The sequence below is a fragment of the Pezoporus wallicus genome, unplaced genomic scaffold (assembly GCF_028554395.1).
Source record: "Pezoporus wallicus isolate ANWC-B61680 ecotype Strahan unplaced genomic scaffold, APGP_CSIRO_Pwel_v1 contig_5767, whole genome shotgun sequence".
Classification (NCBI taxonomy): domain Eukaryota; kingdom Metazoa; phylum Chordata; class Aves; order Psittaciformes; family Psittacidae; genus Pezoporus; species Pezoporus wallicus.
Window position 1 is genome coordinate 9,274,497 of NW_026640599.1, and position 25,225 is coordinate 9,299,721.

The following is a 25,225-nucleotide window of genomic DNA, read 5'->3' on the forward strand; positions in this document are numbered from 1 at the left end:
TCTACTCCCCTCTGCCTGCCCCAGGCACTTCAGCTCCCCTCTTTAATGGTGTGGCCAGCCAGCCAGTAGGTAGTAAAGCCCAGGCAGTTGTACCCACAAGTAGATCATGCAAGAAGATTGACTCCATGGTAGAGAGATTTGGGGAGAGACAGAACTTGTAGTGCCTCTCTGAGGCAAATGAGTATACAGCAGTGCAATGTGGTGTTCCGCAATCTTCCACAGCTACCAGAAACAGCTGCCTTCATCATTCTGCCCAAGATGTATCTGATCCCTGTGCTGTTAACAAAATCCCAGACACTGGTGGGGGATGTAAAGGAATGCTCCACTGGCTCAAGGCACTGTAATGCCATTGCACATGACTTTCATATCATGGACTTGCCTTGGTGGAAATGTTTAGATGCCAAGACTCACTGCAGGTGGCGTCCCAAGGCTTTTACTTTGCTGAGGATGGTCAATCTTCAGGTAAAAAATGAGGCCTTTAGCCTCAGGTCAATACAAGCCTCTCTGGGAGCCAGTTCCAGTCACCTCTATGGTGTCTGTTGAAGTAAGGCACTGAAGAAGTTGGAGCTAACTGCTCTATTTCTCATCCTGCCTTCAGGAAGTGGATTGCAACCAAAGCACAAATAAGTTCACACATGTGGCCAAGTTGCCCCGTGACCCAGCATGCTACTGCTTGCCAGAAGAGCTGTGGGTGTTTGGCCAGGTCCAACTTCTTAATCTCTACATATGTGAAACAGAACATGAACATCTTCACAGAGGTTTCTACCGATCGACAAAGACTTCAAAGCATGCACATGGTCAACAGAGACTCAGGTGATGTCTATTAATGTGTTAAACTGCAGTAACTTGACAGACAACACTTAGCTACTCCTTAGATAAATAGAACTGGTTTGCCCCAGAAGTAATTGTTCAAACTTACAATCTCAAGTCTATTCCATTCTAAACTTAAGAATAAAAAATAATAAAAGCATATAGAGTGGAAAAGACTGCAATATGAAGGGTTTAAACTACAAAAAAAAAAAAAGTTACATGCAAGATATACCCATCTGAATTCACTTTACTTTCACCAAAATGGACTGAAAAATTGAAAATATGTGTCTTGCCTTCACAGAGAGCTCTTCTTGCCTTGAGAACTAAAAGAAAAAAAAAAAATTATATTTTTTTCCAAAACAAATGCTTCCATTCAAACTCTGAAGAGATGGATCAATTCAACTATTTTCAGGGAAAAAAAAACACAAAACCAAAGAAATTGAGAAATCCAAACATAAAAGGTCTGAGATCCTTAGTTAAAGGCTTCATTAATGTCTGAGACAATTAATTAGTTACAGTAGAGGACATACTCTATCCCAGTCTTTGACAGTCTTTGGGAGGGCTACTGCATTCAAGAACATTGAGATTTGTAAACACAGAAACAACTGGAGCTTTGCTTTTCCCTGTATTCTGCCTATTTCAGCTTGAATATTTGGTTTCAAGTCTTCAGATTTTCTTCCATTTCAGTACACACTTTGTATACACGTCTTGTATATAAAGGCAGCATGTTTCAAATCCTTGAAATAGCACCATCTAGTTACTGTCATCATTCTTCCCTTGGAATAGGAGCATTTTGGCTTTGGGGGAAGTTTTTGTTCTTTGATGTTTCCTCAGTAAAAGCAATTTTGCCAGTCCTGCTCTCTCCTTGTGTGCACCAGTATTGTCGCTACCGCTGTTAAAATGCACTAACACGGCAGTGGACATGGGCCAGTTAGCCTGCTTCTCCTGTGGTTCATTTGTTAGGAAGCAGGGCAAGTACAGCCTTCGTCCTCTTCTTCCCTAAGTGCATTCCCAGCTCCAGCTATTGTTTGCTCTCTGATTACATTTCTGTACCGTGAAAGGCTCTGTAATGCTGTGCAGGAGTAACAGCAATTTCAAGATGAGGTTTGCTCCAAGGCAACAAACAGGAACAAAGACCCAGAAGAGCTAAAAGCTGAAGGACTCGATTAATTATTTTATCAGTTGAATAAATGAATTATTAAATTAAAGGCAATATTACGGCAACTTTACCAAACTGGGGAGTAAGTTCTGAACACCAAGTCTGAAGGGTTTATTCTGCTTTTATTGAATCCATGTCTGTACATGGAGGTCAGCCATTTGTGGTCAGAAACAAATGCAGCCATGCTAATATAAGTACTAAATGGAGGGAAGAAAAATACTTTATACTTGTTCCCAAGTTCAAGGAAAGGTTAGTCCAGCTGAGTTTCCTTTCAACTAGCTGTAACCTGCAGCAAATCAAACATTAAGAATAAAGTATGACCAACACTGAGAGTAAAACCAATACATATTCCTGTAGGAAGTGCTTATTTATGCTGTGTATTTTGTTCTCTTAGCGCGCCTACAGCATAAGATTTCCTCTATAGTGTTGCCAGTTGGGCAACAGACGTTGGCATCACTGTAATGTTGAGCTCTGCCTATATACAACGGTCTACCTATCTAAGGTGAGATCTACTATCATGCTATTTATCTCAGAAGGAATTTGCAAACCAGTGTGAAACAGAGATAGCCTTGGCACTAAAAACAGCATCACTTTTCAAAACAAGGCACACGAGGAGCAATTTGGTGGCTGAATCAAGCATAATCCTATGTATGTACAGAGTAGGGTTAATGACACTTGTAGAGAGCCTGGTCCCAGACAGGGGTCACACAGCTTGTGCAATATTGAGCCACCTCTGCAAGAGATGACAAAGTAGTTACACAGTAATTTATGTGGTTCTTGATCACAAGGCTGTGAAAACATAATTAGGTGACAAATGAAACGAATAAAAACTATAAAACAAAATGATGAGGCACTAAATTTAGAAGAAAATTGATTTGATTAGCACATCAGAGCTGTGATATTTCAGATCATACTGTCATCTTAATTGTCTACAATTTATGTAGATTTGATAAAACTATGTGAGCTGTTAATAACGTAGGGAGTTGCACTTCATGTATTCAAAAGCAGTTAGCCTTTTTACTTTGATGTTGGCACTTGAAAACCTTTGTGCTGAATAAACTTTGAAGTGTGTAATGTTAGAGAGACTGAAATTGCTTATTATTTTGGGTTTCTGATGATGCCTGTCACTACAGTGTCTGAGTGCTCCAGGCGTACCTAATGCTGGTGGGACAGTTCCCAGGTACAGAAAAACAGCATTGCCCTCATCTCACCCATAACTCTTTAATAGTAGTCTGTATGATCACTTTCCCATTCTCCAGTTTCAAATGCCCATGATTCCCTATTACAATTAGTTCTACATGGGTTTGTATGCATGTGCCTCAGGATAAGCACTATTTAAGTTGAAAAACCTTCTCTAAATATTAGGATCTGTTCACACAGCAAATAGCTGAAGTTTTAGGGGCTCCTGATATCTTGTTCTGAGATTTCCAAGAGGAATGCATTCCAGTGATACTTACTGTTTAATGCTGCATTTTATATATACATATATATCTATATATATATATAAAATCATTAATACTACCTTTTAACACACATAGAAGAGATAAGAAAAAGCCTGCTGACTATATTCCATCTTCATGCTTCATGCCTGGTGTTATCAGGAGGCCTCATGCTTTTCTGAGCTTCATTTGAGGGATGTCAGATCAGAAATTTCATCTAACTCAAGGAATTGACTGAAAAGTTTAGTTCTTAGAAAAATCTGTTATGGACAGTGCTGATGGAAACATAGGGGTTTCTGTGTAAGAGTCTGACAATTGAAGTTCAGGACCAAGTAACTGACAGAGTGATCACAGGAAAGCAGTTATGAAATTTTTTTCAAAAAAAAAAGGAGAATTTTCAGCTTTCAAACAAAATACCTGTAACTTTCTCCCAGAAATTGATGATTGTTACTCAAGAATGGAGTTACTTGAGAATTTGTGGGGAGGAGTATGTGGGGAAACCAAAATAGGAGGGCAGTATTTTATTACTTTAATGGTGTTTACATTTCAAAGCAAGAAGCTCAATAAAGAAATTTCTTCTGTCTGTGTGCAGAGGCTTTCCATCTCTACATGTCTGCAGACTATCTTAAGTACGGGGAAGGCAGAGAAGTAAATAACACACTCATGTTCTAAAAATCAGTAGAGAGTTCTTTAAGTTATTACTTTGTGCTTGTCTCTTCCAGTAATAAAAACTTCTGCTTGAAGACACAGTTTGAAAATAAGAGACTTCTTTGCATATTTTATGTTTTGAAAAAATACAAGCGTCAATTCTTGTAGTTTGCTTTGGAGAAAAATGTTTTCTGATTTTTCAGTGCTTGTTGTGAGGTTATTAGTCAGTTTTCAAAACCAGAAAACACAATCTTTTCCTAATTAGTTTATGTAGAAGCATTTGTTGTTCATAAAAATATGCCATGTTCTTTACTCAGTAAAATCAACACATACTTTCAAGCTTTCTTAGGGATCTAAAAAGCAAAGTCTCTCCAGTCTCCTTTCCTCCTCACTTGCGCCATTCAACATGAGAATGAGAAGGAAACCTCTCCTTCACTTGCAAAAGAATGACATGGTCGGGGCTTACCACAGCATTGCATCAGTGGCAGAGAAGAGGCTCTTAGTTTGCAATGGACAGTTGCAGGCCATGTTAGAGACAGTGAACTAAATTTATACTTCTGAACATACAAACTGTGGGAAACAAAACATGAGTAACTTTTTTTTTGCCAGAGGAGATAACATTATTCCAAAGATTCCTCTGATATTGTGTCCTGGAGATTCCAGTTTTCTCTTTGAAAATAATTTTCTAGCTCTTCTGTTTTAAAGTCTGAAAGCATGACATAAGTAGACTCAACAAACCTGAAAGGTAAACCAAAAGAACTTAAACACACTGTTAAAAAATCCTAAACCTCTCAACCATCAAGTTTCTTAGGACAGAAACAGAAGTGCCCAGCAAGATTGATGGTTGGCCATGAAATCCCCAAGTGCTGCTAATCTGGGAGTTCTGAACCAAAGGTAGCAGGATGGTAGGAAACCAAGGTCAGAAAAACTCAAGTACTTTGAAATTAACACAGGCCAAACAGTGAGCGGAGCTGGGGATGGCCTCAGGTCACTAGGCACCACTGAGGAAAGCCTGGAACTGCCCTTTCTGCACCCTCCCTTCAGGAACTTATGTACATTGGTGAGATCGCCCCAAGCTTCCTCTGACTTTGGCACAGGGTTCTGCAGAAATTCTTGCAGCACATCCTCCTCCTTCATCCCATTTTTCCCACTCCAGCTAAGGAGATCTGAGCTCCTGATCTCCCTTGGTATCCTCTGCATGCAGGATTCCCTTCTCTCACACGAGGGCTGGGTACTTGGGCTTAAGCAAATGAACAAATTTTCTTAAAACAGTGGGGTTGTTTCAAGAGCTCACAAAATGTCTTGTTGCACAACCCCCACATTTCAAGGCACAAAATGCCAGGGGTACAGAATGAAGAGCAAACATGAGCTGCAGCAGTAACTGGCTACAATTACACATATTCTCAGGTGAAATGCCAGTTTGTGCTCTGGCCCAGGTACAATCACCATACTATTTATCACATAAGATATCACAACAATCAGCAGTAAATAGCCATAGCAAGCTCCATTTGTCACAAATTAAATGCTTCCTACCATTACTTATCCAATAGAACTTATAGTTAGCTGATTAGTGTATGCTATTTTGTTACTATTTTATTTTGCTATGTTTTGCTCATGTGCATATACAAAAGGAGCAGCACAAAAAAAACATAGACGGAGAAAAGGAAAATTAATCACAACTTACATTGTATATTAAAAATAGCTGCATCAAACACATCAACTACAGGTCTATGGAAGAAAAAAAATATCTTTATGACAAACAAGAGTATACTAATTAGTTAATTATAGATGATAGACCAGAAGCAGGAGATGACTACAGGAATACCTTAACTGATAAGCACTTGATGACCTCCAGTGAATCCAGCTTCATGACATCTTACTAATTCTATCCCTCCCACAAATCCTTAGACTCACAACTACAATCTTAGCAATTCTATTCATGTGTCCAAATTTAGTGAAAGAGCAAGATCAAAGATATTTAACAGAAGTTACTCTAAAGTGTAAATGTGTATGTGGGAATGGGTTTGCAAATAATGACCTAATCTACTGTTTTGCAGTCTCCTTATTTTTGATAATCAGTTTGCGGTCTGTAATGCCAAGCAAGATAAAATGGATCAAAATTAAACCAAAATTCACCATTTTGACTTGCACTTTACTGAAAATATCCAATGAAAAATGTCAATACTGGGTATATCCTACAGAATACCACCAGAAATATAAGAATACTATCAAAGGGAAATCCCTCAAGAGTTAATATCTGATAAGTTTATTGTACTGATGTGAGAGAGAATTAATTTCCAAACTGTGAAAACTAAACAACACTCTCATTTATCTGCATGCTCTCTGCACAGGCATATTACATTGACCAGTTAGTTAACCATTCTTCAGAAAGCATCACATCCAAATGGTGGTTAGTTACCCCATCTTGGAGGTGAAGCAAATTATCAGGCAGATGTGAGCATGGATTTCTTGTAAATAAAAATAACCTTCACTGGCTTGGCATGATCAGTCATAAAACAATTCACTGACTAAATCAGATTTCCTACAAGGCTGCAGGTCATGCCTAGAACAACTGAACTGATGAATGTCCTTTACAGGGGAAAATCTTCAGATTTAGCACCATTCAAGGCTGTGGATGTGGCAAGTGATTGATTTACAACTAATTTTTTTGTAGAATTTATGCACGTACTTAGGGCTTACACTGCAACCAAAGCCAAACTCCTAGTCTCCAGTGAGTACTGTGCCCGTAAATCTTCCACAAACTAAGTTTTTTGGTATGATCTGTGACTATACTATTAAAAATCTAGAGACTGTGTCACTGTCAGGACCTGATGACCAATACAACACTAAAAGAAGGATGGAGACATAATGATCTCACAGCTGTTAAGATGCCCTTTACTTTGCTGACCATTCTGTAAAAATCTTCCCTTTAGAGTGAGCCTCTGTGCACACCCTACATGTTTCTGTCAGGATCTCAGTAAGGTAATTACTAAATACCTGATTTAAACTTTAAAATAGCAATCATCAGAGAACAAATACGGTGCTAAACATATGTCTAAATTTCTCTTACAGAGAGAAACCTCTTTAAAGCCCCATATTAAAAATTCGTATTTAAAAATGTTAATTTTCCGTATCCCGAGTTTTCTGGAAAGAAAGACTGCAATGTTTCTTTAAAATAACAGGAACACTATGACACAGAAGGATAGAAGCAAGAAAAATGAAGCACTTTCTCCTTCTAAATGGCATATTTATGCTGTACATAAGAAATAAGTAAATGTTGCAGTGTGTATTGGGGTAATTCACTCAGATTATATGCTATTTCTTTCTTCTGTGTTCCAAGAACTTTTTTGCACTGCTTTCTGTTTTCTTTTGTTCTTCGTTTATGTTTCTGCACAGTAAATTCCAGGTGGTGTTCTGCTCAGCCTAGCTCCTCTGCCTGTTTTCACAATAAAAGGTACTTGTGTCAATAGGCAGAATTGGCAATTCAAGTGACTAGTATATGACACAACTGTCTTCTAATTGTAGCCAGGTATGTTTCTTTATTGAAACTTCTCCGTACATCTGAATTTTCATTGTAGCTGCCTGATGCAACTTTACTGACTCACGCTTTTCAAAGAAAATCAGAGGTTAATTTCATGGGCAGAAATGATCACTAATTTCCTTAAGGCTCAGAACATAGAGCAATATAGTTTTATGGTCTTTTTTTGAAATCAGACGAAAATTATTCTGAAATCTCCATTCAGAAGTGCTAAATATTTCCTGTTAAATAAAATAATCATAGAATCATAGAGTGGTTTGGTTGGAAGAGACCTTTAAAGGTCATCCAGTCCTCCCTCTCTGCAATGAGCAGAGACTTCTTCAAGTAGATCAGACTGCTCAGAGACCCCAGCCTGACCTTGAATGTTTCCAGGGATGGGGCACCCACACCTCTGGGCAATATGCACCAGTGCTTCATGCCTTTCACTCTAAAAGTTTTGTCATTGTACCTAGTCTAATCTACTCCCTTGTCCTATTGCTACAGGATCTATTAAAAGGTCTGTACCCATTTTTTTATACACCCCCTTTAGGTGCTAGAAGCTCCTATAAGGTGTCCCAGAAGCCTTCACTTCTCCAGGCTGAAAAAGCCCAGCTCTCAGACTGTCTTCATGGGAGAGGTGCTCCAGCCCTCTGATCATCCTCATGGCCCTCCTCTGGACGTACTGCAACAAGTCTACATCCCTCCTGGGGGCCTCAGAACTGAACGCAGTACTGCAGGTGCGGTCTCACCAGAGTAGAGGAGAATCTCCTCTCTTGAGCTGAAGCCGTGCTCTTTTAGATGCAGCCCAGGATACGACTGGCTTTCTGGGCTGTAAGCACACACTGCCAGCTCATGCCCATCTTTCCATCCACCAGCATCCCAGGTCCTTCTCCATAGGGTTACTTTCAATCCCTTTATCCCCCTGCCTATATTGATACCAGAGCATTTTCCCACCCCATGTGCAGGATCTTACACTTGGCTTTGTTGAATCTCATGAGGTTCACATGGACCCACTTCTTGAGCTTGTCCAGGTCCCTCTCAATGGCATCCCTTCCCTTAGGTGTATCAATTGTATCAGTGGTTTTGTCAACCATATGAGTGGTGACATCCCCCTTGATACCATCTGCAAACTTGCTGAGGGTGCACTCAATCCCACTGTCTGTGTCATTGATGAAGATATTAAACGGTGCTGGTCCCAGTACAGACCCCTCAGTGACACCACTTGCCACTGATCTCCATCTGGACATAGAGCAAAATAAGATGAACTATGAGCTGTGGTGCTAGTCATAGATGAGTGGCTCAACCCATAGATGTGTGTTGCTGTCAGCAGCGCCTGAGGGTTCCCATCTTCTCTTTGACTGCTGCTTTAGAGGAGCTCCCCAGGGTCTTGTATCATATTTCTGAGCCCCACATACATATGTAGTGAATCCTTGGGTGCTACAGGTGGCATCGGGTACATATGCATGATCAAATACATGGAGGAGCCATTGGCATGTCAGTTTTGAATTACAGAAATAAAATAGTACCAAGTATCTGTTCAAAAGGAGCTTTTTAAAAATACTGACCTAGTTGTCCATCAGTGCAATAAATTTATTTGCATTGTAAAATATTTATTTGTAGTTAAAATGTACAAACACAAGTCCTATATTCTGTAAAACTGAAACTTGTGCTTGTGAAGTAAGAAGCTAGTATTTTTAAGCTGGTTCAGTATTCCTAATAGCTGAATGCACTTTTTGTTAGGCTGGTCGATGGTTGACATATATGTCTCCTATATGCTCCATGTTTGACGTAACAGAGAATTCCAAGGATTACCACCTTTCCTTCTTATATGTTGTCTTTGAGATATGGGGTGTGATTCTCAGTCCTTTGCAGTGACTGGAAAGACATCTTTTGAAACCAAGAAGTTTCTGGATCAGCGTGCTTCTCCTAGAGCCATGCAAAGAACTTCTCTTTTACTCACCTGCTTCTTCCAGCTACTGTTCAGCTTTGGGGACAAACTTCAGCTCACTCTTTATGTTCTGAATCTCTGACAAGTTGACAGCAAGACCTGGAAGTTTCTTTGCTCCTGGGAGATGTTTCTTGTCTTTCTCCTCCTCTGTCGAAGCAGGAACACTCTGCACAAAAGGACACCAGTGACCTGACTGCTGCTATAGCAATCTCTTGAGCATGAGCACAGGTCAGTTATGTGGTAAACAGGAAAGGTTTTTTTTATGCTAAATGCAATCCCAATGGAAATTGGGGGGGGTGTAAGGAAGGAAACGATAGGTTACTTTGTGGGTTGTTGTTTAAAATGTCTAAAAACATTCTGAAAAAAAAAAAACAATCCATAAAAATACAAAGTGCTCAGTGCAGAGGAATGTGGATATTTTGGTAAAAGAGTAAGAATTTACAGTGTCAGACCATTATCAGAACATTAACTAGGTGGAGCATTAAATGCAACTTCCAGGTCCTCCGTATTTTAGGGATAAAAAGCAGAAGAACCATTTTTATAATCTAATTTCTTTCAGAGTCTCATAGCAGCCAGACAGCTGAGAAGGAAAACTATCACACACTTCTGCAGCTCTGGACAGGAGCTATGATAATAGGTTATGAGCATCAAAAGCTCCATCCAATTCAGCTTGAACTGACGTTTAATTTTTCTTAACCTCAGCTGCAAGACTGGAAGGGTTATTGTTATTTTATGCTTGAATTAGGGTAGTACCTGATGGCTGTTTTGCTGACACTGTAAAATTACAAGCTAAATAGCAGCACTTACACAATAACAAACATCTCAGGTAATTGCCAAGAGACCACAGTGTTTCAGCTCTTGGTACTTCCTTAGTTTTACTATTGCTCTTATGTGAGGTAGAACATGTATTTTAGACAATTTCTATTCTACTCTGAGCAATGTTTTGAAATAGATTTCCAGTATGGAGTTTAAGGTTGTTCCAGCCTGTTCTGTATTTTATAAAGCTGGCATGCAGGCGGAATCATGTAGGTTTGGAAATCAATTAATATTGTACTGCAAATAATTTAACAACATTATTTTTTCTTCTTTGATTACTCTGCTGTGTTCTCTTGGAATGGGCTTTTGGACCAAAGTCAGTATTAAGATTTATTAGCCACCTTTTTTGCTAACATGCATTGACTGTGAACAATCAATTATTAATATCTTACTTCATTTTTTAAATTCCAAAGTTATCTGTCAAATACTTTTGGCCAGTAAACCCCTCTTTTTTCTGCTGACTACATGCTAATCAGGAAGCAGACCAGGCTTTCTGGGCTGCGAGTGCACACTGCTGGCTCATGTTGAGCTTCTTGTCACCAAAACTTGCAAGTTTTTCTCCTTAGGGCAGCTTTCAGGTCATTCTCCACCCAGCCTGTATTTATTCTTGGATTGCCCCAACCCACGTCCAGGACCTTGCACTTGGCTTTGTTGAATTTCATGAGGTTTGCACAGGCACACCTCTCAAGCTTGTCAAGGTCCCTCTTTAAGACATCCATAATACTTCTACTCATTAAGGACATTATACTATTATTTCTTTTTGATCATTTTAAATCTCAGCCAGTGCTCCAGCCCCAGCTACTATAGATACTGTCTAATAGTCGGCTTAATGATCTAACATCCTGAAATAGTAGCAAAGCACAGCAGGAGGATAAGCAAATTGATACAGAAGGTGTTTGGAGGGATGCACAAAATTGTATCAGTAGTCAAATATGCCATGGGCTTGTATTGTTTTCTTTGATAGCTTTCTCGCACAGCTAGCTAATCTGAATAATCAGGAAAAACTACCACGCCCCTAGCCCCTTAGTTCTTACTAGTACACAGCAGATACTATTTAAAAATACAATTCAAGTTATCTTCAATACCATTCCTCTCATAGTACAAACGGTGCAAACTTTGACAATGTTTTATAGATCCTGCACTCCATAAACTTATGTCAGCTTTCCCTTCTAATCTCATGTGTGTGCTGTTTATGACTGCACCCTTCCCTGTATCACCCACTCCATGAGCTATGCTCAGCTGATATCAGACCTTGGCTTTTGGTTTTATTGAAGAAAGTCTGAAGAGATATATGACAAAAGTTAATGAACACATTCATGGAAATGCTCTGACTGAAGAAGAGTTGTTTTCTGAAATTCCCACTCTCCCATTTCATGTCTTTACCACGTCCACTCCCTTGACCTTCAAAAATATACATTCCCATCTGACTCCACCATCCGTTTGGGTAAGACTCGTATTTCCCTCATCTCCTTTGCCAAGGTTTTAAAATGGAGTGAAAAAAATGCTAAGCACTGTTAGCAAAAGTTGTATTTGTATAAAGCTGCTCTAAGGAATCACAAGCTGTATTGCAAAAGTTAACAAGATGGGAAAATAGAAAAGACAAGACAACTGGTAGCATTTTTATTCTATTCCTCTTACAAGATCTGTTTCTGTGGTCTTTACTCCCATTGGTCTGGTTGCATATTGGCTATAAAACTGGGGCCAAGAACTTTCATTCTGTAATGTCTGTCTCATATATAGTATCCACATAACTGAGAAGCAAAGCAATATTCATTACCCAACCAAATCTAATTATCAGCACTGTTCATTTATTTTATTTCTCAAACTCTACTAGAATTCACACATGCTATATTAGTTTCTGCTTAATAACATGCATTCCTTCACCAGTTTAATTACTGCAGAGAGAATATGCTTTTACTTCTTTCCAGGGGAGAAAGCCACAATATGTGCTCAAGATGGCTTTGCATGTTTGAGTTTTGAGTATGTTTAATATCTTCTTAACAAGACTTAAGTCAACCTGGGCTTGAGTTCTTCAGGGAAGTTCTCTGTAAACAGACCACTATATTGAAATTCAGACAAAAGTCTGTCTGATTTGGACAGAAAAGAATTAGCTCTTACACAACTGACACTGACTGTTTTAAGTGCCTATACCAGGTCAGGAGCTGTTGATTTGTACAAAACTAACCTGGCTGCTTCTTGTTTGGGGTTGAATCACCTTCAGCCCTATTGCATGCCTGGAGAAAAGTGGCTACCCACTCCCTTCTGATCATCACGGCTCTGCTCTGCATGAGGGCAAGACCCCCTCCAGCCACGACAGATTTGGTTCACCTATACGCCAGCAAGTCCATCTGGCTGAGTCCTGCCAGAGGCAGTCTGCCTGTATCAGGTTGCTTCGAGTCTTCCCTCCCATTGGCTCTGAAGAGCATCAGCCCAGCAGTACCTGCTCTTGGCTGGTGATTTTATATTCAAACTAAGCCAACTGGCCAGGAAGCCATAAACACCCATCTTTACTTGACTTGTTGGTTTTATTTTGTTTGGAGTATCTACCACTACTTTTTCCTCCACCACTGGTTTTATTTCTCATTTATTATAAAAGTTCTTGGTAAATAACATGGTTTAATATCATCCAGAAATATGATATTTGTGATTAATCATAATCTTTGTGATCAATGTTGGTTAAGGTATAAATTGGATTTTTTATTCAAAAGTCAAGTGTTAGATACTCCCTGTAAAACATAAGCATGAAAATAGAGAATTCAATATAAAATTGAGTATTTCCACCCGTATGCAGATAAATGGGTTCACAATTTCTGTTTTTAATTTGCAAGTGTCTTCACATTCAATTTGTTCTCATTGATAAATATTCCAAAAAGTGTCAGGTTTTAAAACCTGTTTCAATATTGTTAAGCTGTAACAATAATTCACACTATTGGGCAACAGGTAGTAGCATATTCTTCCAAAGCCTTGCTATAACTTTTCCTGCTGTATCCATCAACTCCCATCTAGATAAATAGTGCTAGTGAAATCCTGGCTCTCTTTCCTGACAGCAGATATCATGCTGTTGAAGCCGAGCTACGTGCCTTGGAAACAGTTTAAATTCCTGTAGATGCCTTGGCATCAAAACCAGAACTATGTATGGATGAAGTGTTTAGTAGATGGCCATTTATTTCCATGAATGACCATTGCATGTTCAGCTGTGGTACCTAAGATTCGTATAAAGCTCTGTAAGATTGATTAAAAGACTGTCTTCCATCAATGGCAGGGATTCTCCTGAGGGAATAAAAAAAAAAAAAACCCCCCTTTTTTCTTACCTCTTCCACTTCTTCAGGTGTAAGTTCTTTTCTTTTATGAGGGTGGCCTGCACCAGGTCGAAATGCTCCCATTGGGATGTTAATATTAGCCTGTGAGAGGGAAATTATGACGCATAAAATAGTGACTGATAAATAAACATACAGCTGGTAAAAGGCAAAATTCCAAAGGGGTGGGACAAGTGTATGGACATTATCGGTTTCCAAGCACTTACGCCTTCATTGTATGCATACATCACACCACTCCCATAGGAAAGGGAAGGGCTTTTATCTCCATTTTAAAGATGGAAAGTGAAAAAACAAAGTTATCTAGTAAGCTTTTGAAATTCTGCCTTTTATTCTAAAGCTCCCTGATTTCACCGGACTTGAAACAAATGAATACTAAACACCAAAGTGTCTTTAGACATCTGGGTCTGCTTCAGTTTGGTCAAGGTCAAACAGAAAGTGAGTGCCATAGTCAGCACCTAAGTGTACATGACCCAAATCCTACAATAAGGCCCCAACCACTGGACCACTCTCCCTCCCCCAGTGACACCAGTTCTCACCTCATTCAATCCCAGCTCGTTAGGAAGGAAAGCCTGCCCTGAGCCAACTTAAGCCACCGTGTTTAAAATGTTATTTTTACCGACAAAATTTACCCACAGGTGCTGCAAATATAATGCCTTAGTCCTACAGCTATGCCTCTTGGTTGCAAAGAGGTTCTGCTAGAAAAGGCAGAAAGGCTTTTTGACCTTCAAGCCTCTGCTGGGTTTCACTGAGCCACTCCAGCCTGGCCTGCGCAGGAGTCCATAGGTCAGAGCAAGCTGAGTCAGCTCCAGCACCGGATAGACCCCTACCCCTGGCTTTAGCAAACTCGCTCCAGAATAATACCCACATGATTGCCTCAATCTGATTTTTTATCTGTAGCAGAAAGTCAGTAGCCATAACATAAATGGGGCTGGTAATAGATACCTTACAAGTAAAGATGTTGGGGAAAAGAATGGCAGAAAACATTGCCTAGGAAAGAGCAGCTAAAATGTATCTATTTCCCAATGTGACCCAGACTGGCTTGTTTTAAAAGTCAAATGGTGTGATCGACTAAGTGCAAAATTTATACCTAAATTCTTATCTTGTGATCTCAGAAGAGAAGCTGGTCCTAGGAAATGTCATCAAAATATCATGACTCCCACTGGTAAAACCAGGGGTTGAATCAGTAATGTTATGGAGCAGAAGCAGAGCTGTTTGACTGTAGTTTACCATCTGAATGATTTGCATTAAATGAAGATGAATAATCCCATCCTTCTGCTCAAATAGTGGTCCTGCAGATTGTGCTCCAGGTTGGGCAGGCACAGGAAAACAGCCCACTGTTTTCAGCAACAACTGTTCACACAGTTGCAATCAAATATCAAGGAAATTAAGAATCAATTTGCCAAGAAATAAACACCTTTCCCTGTATTCTACTCAGCTGTTTACCATTATTTTATTTATGCAAGGTGATGCTGCCATTTCAGTGGGGCTGGCAAATGTCTGTAGGGCCATGTAGTTTATAGACAATTGGGCATTCATTTCATAAGGCTTTTTTCATTGAGCTTTAGTTTAGATACTGTGAAACCTTTCACCTACACCTCCTAAGTTCCTCGGAGACGGGGCATTTTCTGCCTCACAGTACTTAACCCATTATTTCATTTATGAAAATACCTTTGCTATTTTTAATTTTAAGCATCTCCCCCACCAGGCTCTGTTACCTCCAGGCAGGTTCTGTTTTTGGAAATGAAACGCCTCTGCACTTTACAGCTAGTGTAGACATACAAGCTCACAGAGGTGAAACATTAAGAGTTTTCTCTCGGCGTGCATTTTGAACTCAGGCATTCTTTCCCCTTGGAGTCAAAGCAGAAGCCTGCCTCCCATGGCCACCTAGGGCATACCACAGCATGGTTATTCTGATATCCAGCCCTTTCATTTCCTGCTATGATTGACAGACCAACTGTGACTAAAAATGCTTCAGGAAATAAAAAAAAACAAACCACTAAGTGCCAGACTGCTAATTAAATTAAATAAACTGCTCTTTGGTCTGCTTCAGCATTTTCACAGTAATCTGTGTCACACAGTTTGTACTATGTTATCTGCAATAAGTGCATTCACATCAGAGTATGGACAAGATGTGACCTGAAATATTAACTTGGTTAAACAAGCAGCCTTTAAGACAGCATTTAACTCTGTCTGGATCTGATAACACAGACTATACGTTAAAATATTTCTAGTTTGAAATGAAAGTATGACTGATTTCCAAACAGCTCCTGACCAGAGGTACCAAAGTCCTCAGCTATAAATCTCCTAATATAGTGTTGGACCCTTCCCACAGACAAGCAGCCATGTAATGGGTAGATCACCTTCTGTAAGCCAGGGTAGCTCTGCAAGGACTGTGTTGGGCTGCAATCAGCACAAGTTTGCAATTTTGTTTTTAAAATATGTTTCAAGGCTTTTGTCACCTATCTGCTGGGATGGAGATACGAGCCTTAGTGAGCTCACCTGCCTTGCTTGCTCCCCATCCGGTAAAAAGGGAAACAGGAAATTTTTTTTGTTCCAGACTCCTGAAATCCTAAATTATAATTGCATTAGACAGACATTCTAGGTGTGGTTAGTATTTTTAATCATACTAATTATTAAAACTATTGGGACTTCATCTGTCATTCTTTTTGGAAAGTGCCTACCATACTTTGGATGTCATTGCAGTTTTCATTGGTATTTGTAATGATATACTCCATTAATGTCTTCCTGAACAGACCGAAGGAAAAATATCTGTAAGCACGATACACAACATTTATTGTTGGTTTGACTTGATTAAACTGGTATTTAGACATTTGTTTGCGTTCTTCTTTCTGTTTAGTAGAAGTAGAAACAGGATATCCAGATTAGGATACAAGTTATGCAACCATGCAGGAGTTGAGGACTTTTACGGATAAATTCTTCAAGGCATCACAGCCATTCCTAGCTGTCCAGAAGGATGATTAAATAAGCTGGAAAGCCACTTCAGTATAAACATATTTGATTTTTAAAAAATAATAATAAAGGAGAGAAAACTTACTTTAATTCAGAAAAAATGAAAATAGGAGACCACCCACCCCTACACTGGGGAAAGCCAAGAGTGGTGTTTGGAGGTAGAATGATTTTCAGCCAGAGCTGTACACAGCCTTTTATACACTGAGAGGGAGAGGCCAACAATGTTACCAGGAGTTAGCAGTACTTTGATCCTCTATTGCCCCAAACTAATCTTGGGAACCAGTTGCTATCTTTATCTCTCCCACATCTGTATACAGTGGCTCTTGGCAAGTGAAGATTTTAGCATATACCTCATACAGTTGGAAAGAAGTCAATTCTGACATTGAGTACCATGAAATACTTCAGTCAGTTAAGTGTCATTACATTTCCATCACTTCAGCATGATGTATATTCTCCAGGGGATGTTGGTCCTACTATAATAGCACATAATAGCAAAGGGTCATAATGTATAAATCAGATTGTATAAAAGTAATGTTATGTTTTGAATTGTGATTCTTACAGTGCTCAAAATGTAAGGGGCTTCAATTCCAGGGCAAGTCTCCCTGCTGGAGCCACCTTTGACACAATGTTTAATAGATTTATTTTAAAATTTGTGCTGTAATTTTTCTCATTATTCAAATTACCCTTGTGAAAAAAAAAAAAGTTTCTTAAAATATTAAACTTAATGCATCTTTTTAAATGGACAAACTAGAAGGTATTTTTATATTAAGAAGTCAAAAAGTCATCATAAAAATAAAAAGGAGAGACTATAACTACCTTTTACCTTAAGGAAAAAAGTAAACCAAATTAATTGCTTAAAAATCTTTGTATGTGACTATGGAGTTCAGATGTAAAATGCAAATAATTTTGACCTATTGATTACATTTTTTCATTAAACAGAAAACACTTCCACAGTCATTCTAAAAGAGGGATGAAAATTTGAACTGAGTGAAATCAATGGCAAACTTCTGCTAATTTCAACCCAATTAGAGTACAGTAGTTTGCATGCCTGTTCCAGCAGAGTTGACGTTGATAATGAAAACTAGCATTTTTAGTGTCTCACAATTTCAGTATGCTGTCTAGCCACTGCATAATTAAACTTCTTGATACTCCAATCCATTGAGTCAGTATTATCCTGAGGAAACAGGGGAGAGATCAGACTTTAGACATTCAATTTTGTTTCTTGCATAATTTCAAGGAACCTGAACTCATGGTAAAATTTCACTGCATTTTACAAAATACATGAAAATTCTACAGTTCAGGAGGTATTTTGGCCTTTTGACAATAATCAATGATAGTATGAGCTAAATGAGCTCATGATAGCTAATGAACTAAATACATTCTTCATGATGCTGCTTCATTGGGATAATTCTTCAGCTTTTTCTTTTACAAGTGTACAACAACCAACTTCATCCATATGAGCACATGCCATTTGAAGAGGTACGTGACAGACAAGAATTTTTAAAATGAAAATATCAACATTTCTCTCATTTTACTTGGTTTTTAAATAAAATGCTGTTTAAATATACATTGGAAGTTGTGGATTTTTTCCTAAAGGAATGCAGATGTGGAAGACTTCACAATTTCTATGCTAACTTTTTAGCCTGTAATTTTTCCAGCATTGTATTAATTCTGTGGAAAATCTGAGAGTTGCAAAAATTAGTTTTACTCATGCTGCTGATCAGATGCATCACCATGTTTTGCTTAGCTGATCCACCAACAGGCATAACCTAACACTGGAAAGACCATGCAAACAAGTGATCAACCAACCTATCTGATCCTGGTTTTTATCAGCTCAGATCATAAGATGCTCTTCAGGTTAAACTTTTTCAGTGCTTTCATGTCCACTAAGCTTTTCGCTTTAAAAGAATAATCCCCAGTTAGCACTTCTGTGGCGTTTTGTTTGAGCAAAAATGCAGTTTGCCAAGCAATGGAGGTTGAGATTTATTATTTGATTATGTTAGAAACATAAATACTGTCTCTTACCTGAATGGCTCTGACATGTGACGCTGGCTGTTTTGACATTTTTAAGACAGAGGCTTATCCCTGCAAGCAAAATGAGAAAGTGTTACAGGCTCTGACATTCTGATAGCTAAGGGAGATAAGCTAGAACTTAACCCATGCTGCCTCTTGACAGGCATCCATTTCATCTGCCCAGCTCCTGTTTCCATCTCAGTTTCACAGTTGCTTAGATATTCCTTCTGAGTATCAGGAGATGGAATACCTGAGCTTCTCCAATTAATCTTTCATAGCCACAAATGAAGCTCTCTCTTTCACATTAAAAACAATAAAGAGTGAAGATAAGGAATCTCTCAAAACCTGTATTTGTAAAATGCAACCTTGCATTGTAAAATGAGTAAGAATTATGGGAAACATCTGAGCATAAACAATGTATGATTATCTCTGTCACAGTATGTATGTGGGAATTATTAGAATTCTCAGTTTAAAACTTCTTTCAAATAAAGCTAATTTGCTGTACAAAACATTGATAAACACCAACATCATAACCATTTTCTGACTCGCACATCCTTGCAAACCTTTAATTTCAGTACAGACTGAAAATGATCAAAATGGACAAACTATAAAATTCTCTTTGACAATTGCTAGGGCACGAAGCAGCCTCTCTTCAAAGTTTTAGATCATGTAGATTCATCAATTTTCTTTAGCAACAAGATAAAAAAGAACAGAGCTTTCCATACAGTTTTATGCAAGTTGAGAAATATGGACTAATATAGTATTAATATGCCATAACAAAGGGAAAGACATCAAAGTCTAAAGACTGTAAAAGAAATCTTATTAATTGAAATAGTATTTCATCCTTTTATTCCTTCATTGAGCATCAGGATCTTAACTAGACTGGACCTTCATCAAAGTCTGGTTATTTACCATTATAAGACAAAATAAGATGGTGATACTAAAAAGTGAGAAACAAGTTCACCAGAGAACTCATTGAACACAACCAAACCACAGCATATTTTTCCTACTATAATTAACCTGAGATGAGAAGGAAAATACTGAAAAAAAGTAATAAATTATGTAGGAGAGACAGTACAAATATACAGAGAAATCAAAAGTGGGTCAAAGGCTTTGGTACTCCAAAGAGTATAACTGTCAAGTGGATACCGGAGAAAAGTATCGATGAGTTGCAGGTTGGCTTCAGGTTGGAATATCAGCTTGAAATATAAATATCAGCCTACCATCACTGGAGTTGCATGGAAGACTCGCTCTTGCATATTCTCAATTCAGCTTCAGATCTGTGTATAATGCTCAGCAGACTTTAAAAGTAAAAATGACCTGCCATTAGAGGTCTCCCTTTGATCGCTGTCTCAGCTGTGAAGAGTGCTGTCCAAACCAACACAGCATTAGAGGACGTCAACTTTCTACGTTTCTTTGGGTTTAAATTGCTTCAGATTTCAATTGCTTCCACTAAATTAATGAGAAAAAAATCCCACTGTGCAACATAAAGCCAGCATGCTTCCAGTGAGTTTTATGTTGTGGTTCTATATTTACATTTGCAATCTTAAAATCAGTGGCAGTTTTAAAAACTTCAGAATTCACTTTGGGGGATGAAATCTTGACCACTGAAGTTCATGACAAAATTTGCACAGATTTCAAAAAGCCAAAAGGATTTACTGCACTTTCTCCCTTTCCTTTTTGAAGGTCTCTGCTATACAGACAAATAAGTGTGCTGTTAACCTGTGGTTGTATTCCAAAGAAAAATTCAAAACAGTCCCTTGGTTTATTGGAAAGATAGGACTCATAAACCAGAAAAGTTTAATTAATTTTTCTTATCATCTTCTCCTCTTTCTAATCAGGGTGAAAAATGTAAACAAAAGCACAGGAAATTAACATAAAACATTTTTAAACACCACGGATCTACTTTCTAACCACTCTCACGGAGAAATTCATGCTAGGATGTACTTTCCATCTTGCGTGCCTGTGCACTGTAAAAACTCTGATACACTTCTTGGGCCATCTACAACTAAACAGGCAAGGATTTACACTGAATCTCAACTTTAAAACAAGTACAGTGATAGCACTTCTCAGTGAGGTGCTCTGGCTCACAAGAAGTTTGCATTCAAAATGCCTGCAATCAGACACCAGTTCCTAAAGACGGATGCATGATACAATTGTGTAGGACTGCTTTTGGAGGAGGTGATTTTCCTTCCAGTTCATGCTGTCCTCATTACCGCCACAGAAATCAGGACAACAGCACACTACTGAGTAAAAATAGACAATCTTCTCTGGTTGTCTCCCTTTCCCTCCCTTCCCTGAGTTTCTCTCCAGAGCAATACTGACCATCAGCACAGGAAAATAAAGCTTAGATTACAGATGCATCTATTAATGAATTGATTAGTTCATTTTTACAAATTCTTTCGCCACACGTCCTAGAGAGATAGTCAAGGGTGCTGCACTGATTGCATTAAGTTATTTCTGGCATTCCAATCAGCTCTGCAAACTTGAAAAAAACACTCTTCACCTTGACTTCCATGGCAGGATTTTGCATGCATGCAGCCAGAGAAACGCAGACTGTATTCCCCAGCGTCTTTCTGGCCTCCCCACACCTTACCTTTTACCTTGTATGGGCTGCATGCTGAGCCAGATTTAGAGAGCAACGGCAACGTTAGTTCAATTTGGAGCTGCTTTATGCCAGACTTGCCCTGCAAATTCCCTTGCTTCACAGTGAAGTACTCATGAACGGGACTACTTGCGAAATACAGGACTACTACAGTGAAATAAATCAGTGTTTTGAAAGGAAACTTCATAAAACAAAGGACCTATCTTCTGTCCCTCTGCTAAAAATAATTTCTGACAGGGCTGCAGCAAGATAATAAGCTGACTTATTCAATTTGCTTTAAATATGATGAGGCATCATAATGCCATCTTTTGTAATCCGCACAAGAGATGTACAGTAGCACACAGACAACAGAAAGAGCCCTCCCCCTGCCCCAGCTGGAAGCTGTCCTTCTCCCCTGCCACACTCACAGCGTCAAGCACAATGGATATTTTGGACACAGAACTGCAGTGTATTATCTTAATAAAAGGCTTTGACTGGAACCACACTACTGTGAGACCAGCTAGTACAAAGAAAGAAGAAAACCCCCCACTTTGCAGCTCCCAGCCTGTTACACAAAAACTTACTACATGCTATAGGCAAATGCAGTCACATTTTCTGTAATGCAGCTGTCTCCACTACAGTTAAGTTTACAGTGACAGGACACCTCTCTTACCATTTAAACCCCCATGTAATATTTAACCAGGTAAAACAAACATATAGAAAACAATAAGCATGTGCCTATGTACTACAGTATTTGAGCTAATATGCAGTTACACTTCTTATGAGTCATTAGGTATTTAAGTGACTTTCAGTTTAAAATCTTTAAAGATCCCCACAGACTATAAAGCTGTGACAATATGCTCTGAATACGCTGATAACACTGCACGAGACACAAAAATAAGCAGAAACCCACAACTATTGCAGTCACCTCACAGCAGTTATTTAAGAGTTTTTGTAAGGGTCCTCAAGGTTTTTAATTGACCCCTTCAAGATTAGCTCACTTATTTACTTATATAAGAAAAGCTCCAAACCGTCAAGTGAATATGTGGACCTCCCTTCGATGCTGAAAGAGGTACCTTCTTCTACCAGCTGAGGACTGTGATCCTTTTAATGTGTCTGAAATAGCTCCGATGCTTTCAGCCGGGATGGCACTGAGAGCTGCTCCAGCCTGGAGTGGGACTCAGCTGAGAAGTGAAGTGTAAAAGGGAATTCCTGTCATAGCTTCCAGTTGTTCTTCCTAAATATAGAGTTCAAGTCACCCTGTAACTTGGTCCCCAGTGACACTTGACCATCGTAAAACCAGGGCTCAAGTGTCAAGCAGGAGGTGTTGAAGGAACACACTTTTGGGTCTTTTTCCTGCCCTCCCTCTCCCTGTTCTGGGTTTTTCACAAGCACCAGGCATACGGCAGCAGAAGGCAATGCACAACTCCTCCTGCAGTGTTTGGGGCAGCATGTACCTCCCTACTGACAGAGAAGGAAATAATTATGGAGATATAACAACAAAGAACTCACCTTGGAGGAGCTAAGTAGGGGAAACGAATGCCATACCATCGCTATATCACTGCTAGGTTGGGAGCAGACTCACAGAGCAGCTGCCTTGGGGTCTTGGCGTATTTTGCCTGAGCGGGACAGCCCTGCTCACAGCGAGGAGGGCTTTTGACTGTGAGAGGCCATAGCGGCCAGCAGATGAATCTTAGGGCATGTGGATGAAGAAAAGCTAAAAGAAGAGGAGGCAACGGGGGGAGTTGCTATAGCTCATGAGGGAAGTGAAATGTTACTGTAAGTAATGCTCATGCTGGCTGGAGTACTGTCTTCGGTGAAGGCTACTGGAGGAGATATGCCACAGCAAGTGCTGCGTGGGACACAGCCTCATGTTTCCATTCCCAGAAGCATGACCTCCTACTGCATCTTCACAAAAGTGAACTTTTCATCACTTTTCTGCCGTACCTGTTCTCCCCGTGACCCACAACACTATCATTATGGGCAATATCGTACTGGCCACTTGCTGCTGCTACTTGCAACTTTTAGAAGATCAACAGTTTTCAAAATTAGTGCCAAAGACACTTAAAACAACCAGTGGTTTCAGGGATGATTTCCCTTGACCAATCACTCTTTTTGTTTCAGGTATCTCAAAGAGGAAGTTGATCACCCAGACCACTTCAATTAGCCTGTGACCCACTCTCTGCGGTCCTCTTTCCCAAAAACACTGGCATCTGGAAGCAGCTGATAATGCTGCTGACTTGCTCTAGCAGCTTGCAGACTACTCATAGCCACCCCCTTCCCAGGGAGCCATAATAAGATGACAAGCCATGACACAGCTAGGCATGAAACAAGCACATGCATTTGTGTTAGGTCAAGACCGACAGAGGTATGTATAGCAATCAGCTCATTCCAAGGAGGCTCCTTGGCCTTTTCTGCCAAAAGGCTGAGCACAGCTCTTGTCAAATTTTAAGGCATGAGAAACCTACTGCAATTGAAAAATGGCAGAGTTCACAACAGGGCTCACAGACCTGGTTCTGTCTAGAATGGAGGAGTCTGCTGTTACAGTCTAAGATCCTGCCTTCCAGGTGGTTGAGACCACATTAAAGCAAAGCTGGAGTCAGGTAAGTGACTTTATATACCTCCTTGGAAAGGTTCATATTTTCAGCAGAAGTATTAGAAGTCAACGAAAGAGGCAATGCATTTTTATAACAAGGACTTGTACATGAATTTGTTTCAATTTACATAACAATAGTTATATTACAGACTAGCTCTGAAATACACAGTTTTCTTCCATGTGTCATTAATTTAGCAAAGACAGTCCACTGCTTACATTTTATAAGCCCATCATCATGCAAATAGGCCTAAAAAATATCAGCTCAATGCTGTTTCCTTCAACAAATTTTCCTATCAGTGACAAGTAATTTAATAGTCTTGGTGATGTGTAAACAGGAAAATAATCTACTTCTGTCACATTCCTAATATCCATAAACCATCACAACTAAACTGCTTTAAATTGTGAGGATAAAAGGAATAAACCCAGATTTTATCACTAATATTAGAAAATGTAGTTCTGAGTAGATCTTAGAGGGAAAAACAGACACTTTCACTACTATTTTGCATGGTACCGCTACCTTTGTATAACCCTGGCATGCACAGTCCCATGGCTTGCAGGTCCATCTGCTAAATATGTGCAGCAGATTATTTAGTAAGTATATAATGAGGCAGGTGTGCATTTCAGATGATGCATTCCATGTCTGGCAAGTTAGGGCCAGGTACATTGACATGCACGGAATAAAATTATCTCTCATGTACAGAGATCCAAAAAGCAGTAGCAATGTATTTATTTGAACTATGAAAATCCCAATAAAACTCAAAATATACTTTTCTTGCATTCCTAGAAGCTTGTCTAATTAACATGCTTCCTGGAACATCTTATTAGTTTTGAAAGCAAATTTGATGGCTAACAGAAACACGTATGTATCTTACTTCACTGAGATATTTCACTGTATAATGTCAGAAGTGTTTCTTTAAGCTGCTAATACTTAATATGCTTACTTAAATATTTTGCTTTTTGACAAATCTCATGAGCACAGATATGACATCCCTGAGGCTCCCAGAAGAAAAATATTTTTTTCTATTATTGTCCAAAATGTTTTAGTGTAATGCAAATAATGTAATACAATTGAAAGTGCAAGTCAGCAAAGGAGCAGTCACAACCTCAGCTTACTTGAAATAAGACTTCTTTAAAGTAAAACATTAAAATACATTCCTGGAGTTCTGCTTCAAATTATGAAGTAGTAGCAACATGTTATAGATCTTTGGCAATACAAAACTTTGCTTCCATGCCTTAATTTTAACTCTATAAATTACAGTTTATTACCAGGTAAGAATAGTGGGCCCAAGATATTCAGTATTTGGTTAATTAATTCCTATCTCTACCTTCATTTGAATTGTTTGATGAAGAATATGAAACCTAAAGTTGCAGTGCAACTACTGCAACTACTCTTTTCATGCTATTGGGC

The 25,225-nt window shown here is 39.1% G+C and overlaps 1 protein-coding gene across 9 annotated transcripts in view; it reads right to left on the reverse strand.

Annotated features, from left to right (window-relative positions):
- The window catches only part of SMPX (small muscle protein X-linked), a 40,037-nt gene extending 17,418 nt beyond the window's left edge, over positions 1-22,619 (reverse strand). Inside the window, exons 1-5 of one of the 9 annotated variants that reach the window (XM_057419598.1) lie at positions 22,253-22,429; positions 18,650-18,709; positions 13,649-13,738; positions 9,534-9,687; positions 4,699-4,794 (exon numbers count right to left, since the gene is read on the reverse strand). In XM_057419598.1, the coding sequence (XP_057275581.1) occupies positions 9,547-9,687; positions 13,649-13,738; positions 18,650-18,688 (270 nt within the window). In that variant the 5' untranslated portion in view covers positions 18,689-18,709; positions 22,253-22,429 and the 3' untranslated portion in view covers positions 4,699-4,794; positions 9,534-9,546. Of the gene's footprint in view, positions 1-4,698; positions 4,795-7,388; positions 7,493-9,439; positions 9,461-9,533; positions 9,688-13,648; positions 13,739-18,649; positions 18,710-22,222; positions 22,449-22,562 lie in introns of those variants that run through there. The other 8 variants (XM_057419600.1, XM_057419601.1, XM_057419605.1 and 5 more) reach the window with 8 other exon arrangements.
- Positions 22,620-25,225: the final 2,606 nt, after the last annotated feature.